The 16,318-nt window shown below is 40.6% G+C and overlaps 1 protein-coding gene across 21 annotated transcripts in view; it reads left to right on the top strand.

Moving 5' to 3' along the window:
• MAGI1 (membrane associated guanylate kinase, WW and PDZ domain containing 1) overlaps window positions 1-15,167 on the top strand; it is a 365,853-nt gene extending 350,686 nt beyond the window's left edge. For 9 of the 21 annotated variants that reach the window (XM_076346595.1, XM_076346591.1, XM_076346587.1 and 6 more), the window contains 6 exons: window positions 765-968; window positions 5,914-6,004; window positions 6,126-6,189; window positions 7,176-7,322; window positions 8,522-8,660; window positions 12,303-15,167. In XM_076346595.1, the coding sequence (XP_076202710.1) occupies window positions 765-968; window positions 5,914-6,004; window positions 6,126-6,189; window positions 7,176-7,322; window positions 8,522-8,660; window positions 12,303-13,003 (1,346 nt within the window). In that variant the 3' untranslated portion in view covers window positions 13,004-15,167. Of the gene's footprint in view, window positions 1-764; window positions 969-5,913; window positions 6,005-6,125; window positions 6,190-7,175; window positions 7,323-8,521; window positions 10,603-10,639; window positions 10,729-10,818; window positions 11,314-12,302 lie in introns of those variants that run through there. The other 12 variants (XM_076346599.1, XM_076346604.1, XM_076346596.1 and 9 more) reach the window with 9 other exon arrangements.
• The last annotated feature ends 1,151 nt before the right edge of the window (window positions 15,168-16,318 follow it).

The raw sequence follows: 16,318 nt of genomic DNA, 5'->3' as shown, positions 1-16,318 counted from the left end.
CCCTGCTCCCATCCTGATGCCATCTAAGATCATAAAAGGGGAAGGGTTAACACAGGCTGAGGTGGATGCCTGCACCAAACAGGTTACCTTTGTCAGTCTTGGCCCATCTGTAGTGGTCCTGTACCTTCCCTGGTAGTACCTTTATTCACAATAGAAGAAAACCGTTTCATGTTGCTTCCCCATGCAGCGCTGATAGATTGGGTCTTTGTGGTAGAAAGGGAGTTGCACTCCCTCCTAGGCCTAGAACAATTTTATCTTTCTAAATTGAGAAAGAACAAAACATTGGCAGAAGCTTGAACAGCAGTTGACTAGAGAAAGACTAGAGAGGCTGACACTGATGTAATCCTGGAGGAGGAAGGTTGTGTTTTCTACAAACAGTTTCAATTTTTTTGTTCAAAGATAAAATCAGGATTCGGGTTATGATGGGGCTGCTAAGTGCAGTTGTAGTCTATAAAAATCTTACCATTTATTAACAGAAATCAAGGTGGGGGGAGTTTTGAGTGATTAACAAAACACCTTTTTGTAAAAAAAGTAAAGTATTGTGCACTCATACTAGTTGATTGCCAATGTTTTGAACACTGGCAGCAAAGCTATCCTATAATAACTTTTGCTTGATGCATTAATTAATTAACCCTTAACCTTCTCTTTCCCTTTTCAACCCTTTTTCTCCTTTTCCCCTTCACCATATTCCCACGTATGTAAACAATTAAAAAACCAAACCAAAACAAAACAAAACAAAAACAACCCCCAAACCAATACAAAAGCGGGAAATGCATGTGTGGCCATGCCTCACAAAATAGGTCGGATAATTGAAGGGAGTCCCGCAGACCGCTGTGGCAAGCTGAAAGTAGGCGATCGGATCTTGGCTGTGAATGGGTGCTCCATCACCAACAAGTCGCATTCAGACATCGTCAACCTCATTAAGGAAGCGGGAAACACCGTTACCCTGCGCATCATTCCAGGAGATGGTAAAGTATATGTTTCCTGCTGTCTTATCTGACCCTCTCGCTGGTTTTGTTCCGGGCTTTTTGCATCAGTCGGAGCTGCAAAGTCATGGAGGACTCAATTTCCACTCCCACTTTGGGAATTAGCAGTGAGGGAGGTTGTGAGTCTTCCATAGCTTTATTTTTTGTTTCTTTCTATAGAAATGGGAGTTCTTTTTTTAAACAGGGAGGTGCTGATTCTACATTAAAAAAATAATATTCCATTCTATCATGTTCTTCCACGTATCTCCGTAAAATGATCTTCTGTAAATTTGATGCATATCTCGGTACACTTTGATTTGATTCTTAGGTTAATAATGCAGCTTTAGAATATTTGGGAATCACTTGTTAATATGTGGGATTCCTGAAGCTTTGTATATACACAAGCAGGCTATAGAGTAAAGAGATCACAGAAAGAGATAAACACTTTGTCGTGTTTTGAGCTGATTGAAAAGAAGATTTGTTTTTATTCTGCGTAAGTTGCTCTGGGAGCGAGCTCAGTACATTTTGAAATGACTTTGTTAAATGGCGATGGCTCTGGAGCTGCTGTGTGCTTGCAGCTGATCGTTGTAAGAGTTACCCTAGACAGAATCTCGCTGTTCCAGATCAGAGGGAACGTGCAGGATCCCTAATAATACGCTGACACTTGGTACTGGTTTCAGGTCATTGAACTATTTAATAAAAATAAGGATCTGTGTTATATATCAGTTTCATTAAACTGATCCCTAGCTGTGATGCCAAATAGGAACAGAGCAGAAACGTATGTAAAGTATCTGTAGCAGAACTAAAATTTCTGTGGTTCTAAATTCTAAGTATTTTGTTTGTTCGTTGTCCTGCTCTGCCATGGACGGGTTCATAGTGAGAACTCGTTAGCCAGAAATCTTTCTACACTGCTTTCTTTTTAAGCTGAATCCACGGGTATAAGATTTGATGGCTCAGATACAGTGCTAATGAGCATTTCTTAGAGTTGTACAGGACATTATTTGCATTCAGTTAAATATAGAGAAAGTGTGATTAAGTTTGAAAGAAAGGTTGAGAAGGTATGGCTGAATTGAACCTGGTACCTGTAAAGCAGAATGAAGAAGTTACATGGTGTGATTTCCAGTGAGAAGCATTCGGTCGTTGCTAACTCTCGTACTTTCTAATCTGAAGCATGGATTTCGTTACCCCACAGAGCATGATTATGCTATGTTTAGTTACAGGATATAAATAGGCCAGGATGAGAAATGATCTGGTTATAAATTATTTCTGTTTAGGATGATTTGTTTTGCATAAAGGCTTTATTTTCCTACTGTTTAGTAGCTACCAAGTCAAATGGTGTATGATCCTTTGCTGCTTCCAGGAAATTGAGTGTTCGTGAATAATAAAATGGCTGTGAATCAGGCTAACATCTGAGCTGGCCTGTGCATGCCAGTTTTGGAAGGTAAACTGGGAGAAGAATTGTTCATTACCTGTATTTTGGTATCTGATCAAAATCAAGGAAGGTGAATCTTTGAATAAATAAATAAATATTTTTTGAAAAGGCAAAAATACCTAAGAAATAAATAACTTTTGAATGGTTTAAGATTTTTTTTTTAAGATGAATATAGCCTCCTGACATGAATGCTCAGCCAGTCTTGTTCATGCAAATACGTGTACAAAATACCATGTTAAATTGCTTAGGTTAGAAGGGAAATCTGTACCTGTGACTGACATCAGGTATTCCTGGAGAAGGTGGAAAGCTGTAATTTAGGGAAGGAGTCAACTCTTCTCTCTCATAGCAATGCAGGCTTCGAGTCTTTTTATTTACTGTCCCTTTGAAATTCCAAGTCAGGTTGCCAACTCTGCATAGAATTACCTGGAATTTAATTTCCAAAAGCCAGTAAGACCAGACACTCTCAAAATTGCTGAGAGGTTTGCTCTAAAAAAATGCGATTTAAGAAATTGGTCTCAATGTTGTTTTCTTTTTGCTGTCTTTGAGTACTTTGTTGATTTGTTGTTTTTGTTGCTTTTGGGGTGCTTTTTTGGTAAATATAAATGGTCTAACGGTGCACTTAAAAGGGGGAAAACAGAATAAATCAGAATCCACGCTTCTCAGATAAACATGAAACTAAGGCTCATCACAAGACTCACAATAAACTCACACTGCTAATCTCTTCTAACATTATTAAAACCACCAAGGGTTTTTGCTGTGTAATAAGTCTTGCACCATCTCATTGCCATAGACCACTGCAGGAGTGCATTTGCAATGAAATTACGATGCTTTAACGTACTACCAGCTGATGCAAGGACACAGAGAGCTGAAAAATTACAAGCTTAGATTAGGCATTTAATTGGTGTCTCAGTGTTCTAGGGCAGAACAGGGCAAGGAATCAATGAAATATTTAGGATTTAGAACGTATAATTGTAATTCTACTAGAGATAATTTTTCCTGTAATTGTGTTCTGTTCCCGTTTTGCATGGTGGCTGGCATGCGTCCTGAACCAGTGTCTAAAAAACTAGCAAAATTATGCACAACTCCTGACTCATGGGATAGGGTGGGCTAAAGATAGATACAGTACAGTGGTGTGAAGATTCATCTGTACCAAGATGTGTTGTTGCTCTACTTGGTATTCTTAGTGTGACCTACTAAAGGGTAGGAACCTTGCATTCTCTTTGAAGCCCATCGTCATCTGATCTCCAAGTATTTGTGGAGGTTTTCAGAGGCTTTTGTTCTGGATGAATACAGAACACTTAACCATGTTTTGTGGCCTTCTTATGTTGGAGACAAATTTTAGCATCAAGGCATCATTACAAAATACACAGAATTATTCCTTAAATTCCAACAGTGTAACCACACATAGGGACTTCTCCTTCTCACACAAGCCAGCTGTCAGCGGCACATCCTCACAAGGGCATGTTTTGGTCATGCCTATCCTGAGAGGTGCAGGCAGACCCAGGAGCTTCTCTTGCTTTCTGAGCCACCGGACACAAGCCAGCTCTGGTCTGGAAGATGTTATAGCTCCATATGCTGAGTGTTTGGGCATGTTAACTTGGGCACAGTGCTGCAGGCAAAAGAACTGTGCTCTCATTGCACCCATCTGTTTAAATGGTCTTCTCTTTCTCTTTCCCTTTTCCTGAGTTTCCTTTGACATGCACAGAAGGGAAAAACCTTCACCTCATCTGGATATCTCCACAATTAAAATAAATCCATGAAATAAAATAGGTTCCCAAGACCAAGTAAGCCCATGACCACCACCTCTCCTTAATTCAGGCAAAAAACCTCCCATTTCTGCAATTTTGTATTACAGCTGGACTCTGTTTAATCATGGCAGATTTCTCCATAGTCAATAAAATGAATTGCCGGATGCCTAGAGCTTAAGAGGCAAACAAGGGCAGGGTAGAAGACCTTGTAATTTTATGTTGGAGAGCCAGATGTTTCCACCCGGTTTTCATTGCTGTTGTCTGATGGTGGCTTTTTTTTAAGTGGGATTGGAACTAGAGAAATTCAGTCAAGAAACAAGGTGCATGACCTCAATTTTAGGCAGAATTTTAAATGAGTTCTGGGTTAAGTCTGGTCTTATTGAAGACTATGATAAAGCTCCAAAATGACAAGGGGACCATTTTGCCATGCCATGCTGTGAGGGACACCTAGATAGTCCCTTTTCAGTTGTGCCTACAGCAACGCCCTTCCCAGTTTTGTGAAGCAGGAGAGAGGACCTCTCCTGGAAGCACCTCTTCTGTGCGTAGAGAAATACAGCATTTGCACAGGCTGATGTTGGGCTGAGAGCCCTTTACCATGGCATAAATTGAGTTTTGAAGTTAATCCTCCTCTCTGTATTCTCTTGGTGAACCCTTTTGTAAATGGTACCCAGAGCTGTTGATGCATTTGGTACAGGTGGTTCCACGTCCCTGTGCGCAGCTTTGAGTGCGCAGGCAGCAGTGGGTCGTATTTCAAAGATGGATTTCAGGAAGTTTGGGTTTTAGGCACATTCAATATCACCTTGTGAGGTATTAGATAAAAGCCGCATCTCAATCCTACTGAAGATTGCAGCTTCTGATGGAGGAAGCACTGATAAGCTTATAATCCATGGAATAGTTATTGCTACTATAAAATTAATCCAGTCAACCTACCATATTTGGAGACTTTAATGATTGGAATTCATGTCAATAGACAACAGTCAAAACATTCTTCAGCCCTTCCTCCACAAGTCAGTCTTTGTTCTGAGTGTGTCTAACGGTCAGAGATGTTTCTAATCCAGATTTCCCAATTTTTTAATATTTTTTTTTCTGTTGCCAATTGAGTGGCCTCGGTTTTTTCTTGAGATTAATGAGAGTGCTGATGTATTTGGTTACTGAAAAAACCTCCTCATTTGTGCATTTATTATATAAATATACTATATATTGTATAAATATATATAAATATTTGACTCCCTGCTCTACACTATTTGTGATGGGTAGCTGTGGCAGTTTCTGGTATGCACATTCTTTGCTAATTAACTTTTGCAGTGATGATTAAGCTAAATATGATGCCTTCACTAAAGCCTTGACTTTTTCAAGAACATAGGATACAGCAGCAGCAGTTATATGACAATGTTTCCTAGTTGGTTAGGGGTGCTTAGAAGTTTTTCTCTTACAAAGAAGAAAAACAGATTACACAGTAATTTGGTACATCTGATGAGAGATACCAGAAAAAAGCTGAGCCACGAGCGATAAATCACGTTACGTTTCGATGTGCAACTCAAAAGCCAATATATCTCTGCAACAGAGGTGCTGTACAGTTTCATATACATAATTACTATGACTTAGCTTAGACTTTATCCTGTTAATTTTTGGATTTAAGAAATTTGAGCCAATCTCAAATTCTTTAAAAACAACATAATGATGCTTTCCGGTGAAATGCCTTTGTAAAGTTTTATCAGTGAATAGCCAATGGTTTTCCCTCATAATGAAAAAAAAAATTATTTTGCAGAATCCTCCAATGCTACTTTATTGACCAATGCAGAAAAAATTGCTACAATTACAACCACACATACTCCTCAGCAAATACCACAGGAGACCAGGTCAGATTGTTTTCCTTGAGGAGAGCATATTGACATGCTCTCTCTTTGGTTACTTCTTGATCATCTTCACATCCCATGAGCTGTGTTTTTCCTCTCTCCCTCTTTCTCTCACTCATTACAGCAGGAACAACACCAAACCAAAGCAGGAATCCCAGTTTGATTTCAAACCACCCCAAGCAGCACAGGTAAGGAGTACCTTTCTAATTGTTTTGTTTACCACAGACTGTTGCTTCCAATCTGCTTGAGGGCTGTGTTCAAATATTTCCCTTGAAGGTTCCTACTGGGAAGCTGTTCTCCCTCAGTCTGTTTGCTGAAGAAAGAGGAATTTGCTGATTAGTTTCTTAATATGTGTTGCTGTTGTTTCAGCTGAGAAACATTTCCAACACATTCTCATCAAGACTTTTTGGGAGAACAAAAAAAAGAAAAAAAAAAAAGCTGACATTTTTACGACACTAATAATTTTTGTTTGTTTATTGAATTGTATATTTTGAGGAGCCTCTCCCGAAAGTACTGTTGTGTGCAAATGATAAATTCAGAGGACAAAAAAGAAGAAAACTTAATAAGGGGCAATAGCTGGAGTGTTCCAGCTTTTGCAGACGGCATCTTATTGGAGAGATTATCTATCTCACTGTTAACTTTCCTTGCCACTGGCCATCCCAGAAGTAACCTCTTCCATTAGGGATTTCAAAACATCCCTACGCTAAGAGCATTTGTGAAAAACAATGCACGTACTTCTGAGCTTCTTGCAAAGGAATAGATGAGGTGGTAACAAAAAGGAAAAGCCAGCACCGTGGCATAGACTCGTCCCAGGTACCATTAGACATTTAACTAAAGCCTGGCACGGGAAGTGAGGTTGCCCTAGTCTTCCTTTGCGGTTGGCAGAACGCTAACCGCCCTCCAGAAATGCGCCTTTCTGCCCTGGGCACAGGAGGTGTTGTATACATGGGACATGGCCAAGCCCATTCATCCAAACAGCCCTTTGCAGACCACCGCTGGCACACGGATCTGAGGAAGCAGGAAATCCTGGTCTGTGTGTGAAAACTCAACTGATTTTCTTTTTTTAATTATGAGTAACAAAAATAATAACATTCGTTGGTTGAATAATTTAAAAATGAGAGTAGAGCAGCATTTAACTTTCTGTTCAATTGCGTATATGTTGTCTTCCCTCCAGCAGGACCAAGACTTTTACACTGTTGAGCTGGAAAGAGGAGCCAAAGGGTTTGGCTTTAGCCTGCGAGGTGGCCGGGAGTATAATATGGATCTGTACGTGTTGCGGCTAGCTGAGGATGGTCCAGCTGAGAGATGTGGGAAGATGAGGGTATGCACAAACAGATTTAAAAAACATGCTTCTTTGCAATAAGCTGACTTCCCTGCCTCTCCCCTACAGGCACACCTTCTGCTGTGCCAGCTAAGAGGAAAATTAAATGTTAACTGAAAGGAGCAGAGGTTCCTATTTACTTCTGTCAATGGCTTCTGTCACTCTTTGTATAGAGTCTATAACGGTGTGTGTGCACTGGAAGATTTCACCACCTTGTTCCAACCTGGGTTTCCAAATTCTAATACATAATCTGACTTCTAAAGCCTAACAAAGATACATGTAACAATGAAAATGTAATAGCCGCAATCTTTGCCGGCTTCTTTAAAGCTGGAGCCATGAGTAGAGAATTGGGGTGTCCCAACTGATCCTCTCCTCTGCTGGGCGGTAGAGTGGTGAGGGAGCGTGTATACCGACCTATGGATTGCAAAATTATAGTGTTAATTTTTCATTAGTATTAACTATTAACTTCACATATCATCTAGATTATAAAATTATAACAAGGACGTGTTATAAAATGCCTACAGAAAAATTAAATTGCCGAGTTTTATGTACTCCTTGCTCCTCTCTTAGAGAGTGCTTGATAATTTTACAGCATGTGTCTTTTTCTTCTCCAGATACATCGCACGAAGGGCATTTTCAAAATTCTTTTGCTAGGGCTGGATTTATAGGTCCAAAATTTTTGCTGATGAAAATTAATCAGTGCTGCCCTGTGGAAGCCAATGCTTTGACAAGCTCTTCCAAGCCCTGTTTTCCTATCCTGAGAAATGATTATATTTACAAAAGCAGGTTTACTGGTTCATAGTAGGTATCTATATCCAAGTGAGAAATGGACCTGAAAAAGCTATTTGAACATCCTAGTTACAGCAGACTGTGAAACAAACCACCACTTTGACCAAAGGCTTTACAAATAATCAAACTAAAATAAAATAACACCAGTTCTAACACAGCTCTAGGTATTGAGCAGTTCAGTAATGCAAGGTGGTTTTACAGAACAGCAATGAAATATTTTGATATCTCCCAGGCCCCTGCATACTCTTTTTTGTGGACTGTCACTGGAAGGAGTTGGGCGTATTTAGCTTCACCGGGTGCATAGTTCTTCTTCCACCTCTGCTGTGGCCGTTGTCTTGTGGTGTGCTGGTGGTGGCCCTTGTGGGGGCTTGTTTCCAATCTCAGACTCTTTTCTTTTATTACATTGACAGATCGGTGATGAAATCTTAGAGATCAACGGAGAAACTACCAAGAACATGAAGCATGCTCGGGCCATCGAACTGATTAAAAACGGTGGCCGCAGGGTCCGCCTGTTTCTGAAACGTGGAGATGGCTCTGTCCCAGAATATGGTGGGTCAAACTATGAAAACATTCCTTTCTTCCCTGGCATCACTCCATGAATGATTTGTCTCAAGATCTGAAGCGGGAATTCTTTTTTATTTTCCTTTCTCACCAGTGTCTTACCAACCTTTGCAACATATGGTTAATTGCCTCGCTTGTGCTGAATTTTCTACACATTTCATCCTTTGCTTGCTTCCATGGACTTGGGGCGCAGTGTAAGGCAAGATCATCATAGCAGTATTTTTGGTGATCAGAGAGGAAAACAAAACAAAACAAAACAAACTTATTGTCTTGTCCAGCCAAACAAGGAATGTCATTGAACTGTGCCAAACTGTTTCTCAGCGGCTGAATTGTTGTTTCAAATAGGTCTCTACTTCTAATCAATGCAAAAACTGGGATCCTGAGTTATTATTCTAAAGCAGTGCTTTTTTTTGTTAGGTTTTTCTCTTAGTTCCTGTCTGTTCCATAGACATGAATGCTGAGATGGCTTATGAGATTTTTTGCCTTCCCTTAATATTTATGTAAATATTTATAAAGTTATTTAAGAAAAAGAAGAAAAAAAAAAAAGCTTTACTGCAAAAATATATTGATTTGGCCTCCTGAGCCCTTTTCTCCCCCCTTAAACTGTCTGCTGGTTTCAACTAGTTAATTTGTAAGGTCTGAAAAGGTGAGGAGGTTATGAAAAGGTGCTCTCGTGTCTGTCTTGGGGGAAACATTCAGTCCTCGTTTCTTACTAAGAATTGCATTAGATTTCCTTTTCTTCCTCCGGAGGTTGGATTGCTGGGTGGCTTAACTTAGCACACTATTTAATACTATAATTATGTCTTATTTATTTGAGATAATTGTCAAATATTGTGCCCTCGATGGAGGGCTACTCCCAACCAAAGGTCTTTGAGGTTTCTATAGAAACTGATGATTGAAGGGATGTCCTTTATACTTTCCTCCCCGTATTTGGGTTATTTCTGTGTCAGTAAGTTCTGTGTTTATCATTCACTCCGTGTCCTAAAACCAGAAACAAAACCCTTTGCACAATTTGTGAACTAGATTTTCTTTTCATTTACTGTACCACATTTGAGAGTTTCTGCTCACTCTGCTCATTATTTAACTTAAAATGACCAATTCAGAGTATAACCAACAAACAATTGAAGTGTTTAACAATATGGAGAGGAAGTTGTGTGTTTACACTTCTGTAATATAAATAGCACACCAGAAGGTTCAATGATGGCACTGAAATTCTGTAACGTTCTTTCTACTTTTGTCTTTTCCTATACTCCTTTGGATGTACAGTACTGTATCATATGCTAGACTGCATAAATACCCTGTAAATTAAGTGCTTCACTTCTCAAAGCGTATGTCTGTTGCACTGAGGATGGAAATCCACCACCAATTTTCTTTTGGCTAATGCTAAACCACTAAACGTTCATTCTCCAAGCAAGGATTTAATATACAGGGTTTGCACTACTGTAAAGAATATCCTTGTAACATTTGGGGCTCCTTCCTCTCTTCATTCTGTTCGCTGCAGTCGCAAATGGTTCCTCTAATAATGTTAAGTTCCAATATTTTTCTGACTTGATTGGAACGTGCTTCTCTATGAGGCTGTATATTTTTGTAATGAGTTTTGTACTTATTTTTAATGTTGTGGTCTCTGGTGGACTTTATTTTTCGTTGTTGTTTGATTGTTAATGTTTTTTCTATGACATTCTGTGTCGCTGTTCCAGCTGTCTTTTAGAATGGATGCTCTCGTTGTCTGGGTTATTGAATCACCTCTTAGACGTCTCTTTATGTCACGATAATAACAACTGCTGTCTTTGCAGCCTTATATTTGGGTGAAGCCTAGACAATCTGACTGGAAAAATAAACTTTCTTTATTCTAAGATAAAATATGAAGATTTTTCTTTCTTTCATCTTTATTATAGGGAATCTAAATTTTCTACTTTTCTCTTTCTCTTTCTCTTACTTTTCTTGGTGCTGGGCTCTTCCTTCCTCAGCGATGATACCTCCTAATATCGCTGCATGTATGAGAAATGACAAGCTCGGGGAGTCTTGCTTCTACCTTATGGGCCATAATCAAACTACGGTTTGTAGCTAAAATCAATATTAGGTGTTTTTGTGCTGTGGCCTAATTCCCTCACATTGCTTTCCGCTTCGCTATATTTTATATGTACAGCAATTCATTCCGAGCACCCTGCGTCCCCTGAGTTGTAAGTACACCGCAGGACACGTTTAAACCTCGCTTGTACCTTGTGCGATAGCCAGGTTGCCGCAAGCCACGTGCTTACAGCTACGGAAAAGCGGTGTGGTCCCCAGCTGCTGCCTGAAAATGCTAATAAGCAAAAACGCACACACGTGAGTCACGACACGGGTTTCACCTGGAAATCACAAAAATCATGGCCCATGCACACACCGACCTTCCCAAGCTAAGGAATGGAAATGCCATCAAATGGGAGACGCTTTGCGTGGTGGCAGGAGGAATGAGCGTGAGAGTGTTTGGCTTGGGGGAGGGAAGACAAAAAGGAGAAAACCAGAAAAAAAATCTGTCCCCACAAGCATTTGTGAGGGTTTTCAGTCGTTGCCATCAGGACAGTCCACCTCGAGGTGGGTGTCTCGGTGCGAGCGGCAGGAAGCCTGCAGGAAGCGTAGCTAACGCCAGCCGAGCTGCCGTGCAGAAGTTACTTTAAAAAAGAAAACAATAAGCAAATAAAAGCAACGCTCGCATTAAGTCAGTGCAGCTACTTTAAAGTTTGCCATGTCTATAATGAATCATTCATAAACATCCGTCACAAATGACGTGAGTAATTGTAGCTTAGCTACAGCACAGGGCTGGTTTTTAGTTTTGGGGTTGGTTTTTTTCCTGCTTTGCAGCTTGTCTCGCAGAGGTAGCTCAGCTGTATTTTACCTGAAATACTACAGTAAAATAATGAACTGGAGATTAGGTTTTAATCAGAGCCATCCTACATATTACAATATCTTTCCATTGCTTTGATATGAAAAAATCATAACTTCTGTCATCGTTGTTCGAATCATTGTGGCAAAACCAAAATCTACCCTAGGAGTTTTCATAACATGGTAGAACTAAGGAGATTAAGTAATGTCTTAAATGAAATGGAAATTGCATTATTACAGTCTAATTCTCACACCTTCAAAATGTTATTTTATGAGGTGAAAACTTAATAATCAATTCTATTTTCTGTACATTTTCTGCTATTTGAAACAAGGCCTCCCACACCTGGAAGGCAGTTCTTTCAAAGGACTCAAAAGAAAAATATTGTTTCCTAAAGGCCCTCTTTATTGGAAACTTAAAAAAACAGCCAACAACCCGAACTACAATATTTTTTTTTCCACTGGAAAGAAAGTAGTGTAACCGAAACATTATGAATTGGGCTTGGGGAAAATGTAAAATGCCCCATGACAAGAAGAGCATAAAGATGATATCGGCTTGGACCAAAACACGGCTAACGAACAGAGCAGCACCAGTACTAACCTGTAACTCTCGTTGTTCGCAGTTAAATTAACAAAAGCTTTGGTTAGCCTTCGCTGACTGCTTTAACAGTTGTTTGTTTTTGTCACTAATGAAGTCTGAAGAGTGATAAGTGGTGTCACGGCGCCGCGGAAGGCATCGGTACCAAACGCTTTGCTGTTATTTTCTTTCAGACCCCAGCAGTGACAGGAACAGTCCCGCCACAGGTTCACAAAATGTATCGGAAATGAAACCCGTGCCATCCGACCGACGGCAGCACCCATCATCGGAGTCCAGTTATCCACCAGACCTTCACAAATCATCACAACATGGGGACAAGCGGACTTACGTTAGAGACCTAAAAGGCAGCAGAGAGTTTAGCAGACATCCCAATGAACACCACACTTGGAATGGGACTTCTAAAACCAACGACCACGTGCCAGGCAGGAGGATGGAGAGGTCGCCGGAGAGGAGGCACGAGCGGCAGCCGGAGAGGGCGGTGGTGAATGGGCAGAAGAGGAGGTCTCCCGAAAAGCGGAGGGAAGGGACGAGGAGCGCTGACAACACTCTGGAGAGGCGGGAGCGACACGAGAGGAGGAGAGACCTCTCCCCTGAGAAGCGCAGAGAGCGGTCGCCCAGTCGCCGCCGGCGGTCGCTGGAGAGACTCACGGAGCCGAGGAGGTCACCCGATCGGAGAAGAGAGAGCTCCCTTGACCGGCGGGCCAAGTCGTCCGACCGGCGGAGGGAGAGGTCGCCCGACAGACGGCTCAGGGAGGAGCGAGTCGGCCACCGGGAGAGGGAAGACCCTGGCTGGAAGCACGAGCCGAGCCGCAGGCACCCGCCCGAGCAGCGCAGGCGGCCGTACAAGGAGTGCAGCACCGACCTCAGCATCTGAGGGGCTCCTCCGGGGTCCCCGTCGCCTTCCCCACGCCACGGGAGCGGAGGAGAGAGTGCGGGAGCTGAAACCATCTGGCTTTCGCAGGCGAGGAGACATCCGGCACCTGCTGATCCTACAAACCTTTTATGCAGATGAAATCTTATAACAAAAAAAAAAAACAAACCAAGTGTTGTGCCTGATGTATAATATTAAAGAAAGTATTTTTCAGTGTATTCTTTTTTTTTTAATTACTTGCCAAATGTTGGTCCTAAAGGATTATAAAATTTTGTTTCTACATTCTTTGTAGATTTCTTAAGAATAATTCCTTTATTGGGCTACTTTCCCCCCTCCCCACTATAGTAAACGGGGGTAGCCAGTAATATAATATAGGCAAAGGATTTTATGACCAAGTTTGAATAATTTGATCCAGACTGTTCTCTAGTGACTCACTGCTACGCTGTATGTAGAAAATTTTTTAAGGGTTGGGGGTGGGGAAGGAAGAAAATTGTTCATCTCAGTAGGAATGGAGCGCTCCTGCTGAAGGAATTAAAAAAGAAAGAGACAAATGTTCCTAAAATTGCAAGAACTGTTTGAAGAGACTACTGTTTCAATGAAGGATATTTATAATAGTAATAAATAATAAAAAAAATACCAACCCACACAGCACAAGATGATTTACGATAAGGAATTTCTAGTTTGTTCCATGAACAGTTTATACTTTCAGGCCCCCTCTACAGGATGCGCAAAGGCAGAAAGACTGGTAACCGCCATGCCTGTGTCACACACTAACGTAGACTGTTGATCTCTCATTAGCCTCAGCAACATCTAACGATATTTCATTAAGGCAGCCGCCGCAGCCCTACTCATCTTCTAGATGTATATGGACAGCAACCCGAGCATGCATGGTATTGTTTGTCTGCTTTGAAGCAAGGGGAGGGATCGGGATCCCGGGACAAGGCACAATGCGGTGGGAGCAAAGTCCTCCCTCTCGGAGTAGGTGTGTTCCTTCTGCTCAGGCAAAACCAGTGGGCTTTTCTTATTTTGCCAAATGCCAAAAGCTCTCTCTTCTTCTCGCTCTCTATTTAAGTTTTCTATTTTACTGGTTCATCCTTACTGAGACAAAAGGAGTGCACTTGCTGGGGGAGAAAAAAAAAGGAAAAAAAGAAAAAAAAAGTATCAAAGGAAAAACACAGGCAAAAAGAGGCAATCAGTGGGACAGCCTGGTTGTAGAAGCCTATCCATACTGGTTATATGCTGTAAATTTGAATCTAAGAACAGCAGCAAAAGGGAAACCTGCAAGTTTCTAAGTTGTATTTTTAAATTTGCAAGTTGTGTGGTAAGTCTGCTGTAGTATTGGTATAAGATTTTAATGGATTACTGCCTAGCTGAGCCAAAATGTTTGCCGTTACTGTTGGACCACTGAAGTAAACTGCTGCTTTTTACAGTGCATTGGTGTGTACATGTATACTGTTTCACATTTTCCATATGAACACAAAAACATTGCAAGTCTATCACTGTTGTTGCCATGGTACTGTAAAAACAAAACCAAGAAAGAAGATGGCCTATCATTGTGTGTACAGTTTAAATTGTAATTAATAGAGCCTGTTGGAAAAAAAAACAAAACTGTTGCCTTTTTCTTGTATAAAAGAGGATTTATGACAAAATTTAGCTGTGAGGAATGTGATTAAGTGTTTATATTTCTGAAAATGGAACAAATTGATTCAGGGGATATATTTTAATGTAAACTGAATCAGGTATGTAAAGCTGTTTTAAAATGGGAGACTATATAAGTAATTCTAAAGCTTTTGTTGGTTTGAATATCATTTCTTTTTTCATGGTGGGCCTGCTTATGTATTATTAAGCACTTGTATGCAGTCTATGTTCTTCAATCATCATTTCTTGCAATGTGCTATAGACATAATGCTCTTTTCTGTGTTGATGAAAAGCAGTATTTGGGCCAATCTTTTTTATAAAACACTATGCATATATAAATACTACATTGTTCATAGCTTTATTTGACTTATTGGGTTTATACATAACACTAGTATGAGTAGATGTGGACTTACCCAGTACGAGCCTCTTTCCTTGGAACAGACACTATGTATATGATGTAGCAACAAAGAAGGAGAAAGTCTGTGAATGCTATTTTTATTATCAAATAAAGTTTTCCATACAAAGTGTACATATGAGTGTAGTGATAAGATAAAGGAGGAGCCACACCTTAATGTTACTTACTCATCCCTGTCTAAATTAGTAAACCGTAGGTTACAGTCTCCGAGGGCCATCCATTAAATATGTATTAATCGTCCATTAAATATATATTAATCATTTGACAAGCCTTAAAGCACAGGTTCCCGGTTCTCCAATATAAAATTTTCTTCAGAAGCTAAGGGTTTAGGTGAAGCAGGGTTTGTTACTACGTCTGGGTTTTGTACCACTGGTCCTTCCTAACACATCAGCATGTGCAACAGTGTCAAATCGAGACAAGGCAGCAACTACTCTTATTGCTGTTGTTGGGATTGTCGGTGCCATATATATATGTATCTATATGTGTGTGTGTATACATACATATACATACATATCACCAAGACTACGTCTCCCATCTCCTAGTTCTTGAAATGTGTAAAGATTGTTAACGTAAGGGTTGCAAAACTGTTTACTTTAAATAGATTTTTTTAAATAACTTCTAAACATCGTGTAGTTTATCAGGCCCCACTATTATGTTTTCCCAACGCTTCAGCTAACCTGCTGGGAGTCCAGGCAGGTTGAGAGTCGCCGGTGAATGGTTTGTATTTCCAATCACAGCATCTGCAGAGGGATTTGTCTGATGCAGCCTGAGCCTTCAGGGGTATGGCTGGGTCACTGAGAAAGTGCATGGATATTTTAGGTTTGACTCTTATGTGATGTTCAATGCCTGTTTACTCTGAAATTATATTGTAATGTTATATGTTATATGTTATAATGTTAATGTTATATGTCTGCCATTGTTTAAATTTAGAACGCAATCTGGCCGCTGTTGTTAAAGACAACAAAAAAAGTTTTTACAAATATATTAATGACAAGAAGAGAGCCAAGGAGAATCTCCATCCTTTATTGGATGCAAGGGGGAACATTGTCACTGAGGATGAGGAAAAGGCTGAGGTACTCAATGCCTTCTTTGCCTCAGTCTTTAACAGGCAGACCAGTTATCCTCAGGGTACTCGGCCCCCCGAGCTGGAAGACGGGGACGGCGAGCAGGATGAACCCCCCGTAATCCAGGAGGAAGCAGTCAATGACCTGCTATGCCACCTGGACACTCACAAGTCTATGGGGCCGGATGGGATCCACCCGAGA

The sequence above is a fragment of the Aptenodytes patagonicus genome, chromosome 8 (assembly GCF_965638725.1).
Source record: "Aptenodytes patagonicus chromosome 8, bAptPat1.pri.cur, whole genome shotgun sequence".
Classification (NCBI taxonomy): Eukaryota; Metazoa; Chordata; class Aves; order Sphenisciformes; family Spheniscidae; genus Aptenodytes; species Aptenodytes patagonicus.
Note: the sequence above shows the minus strand (reverse complement) of the source record. Positions and strands in the feature narration are given on the sequence as shown.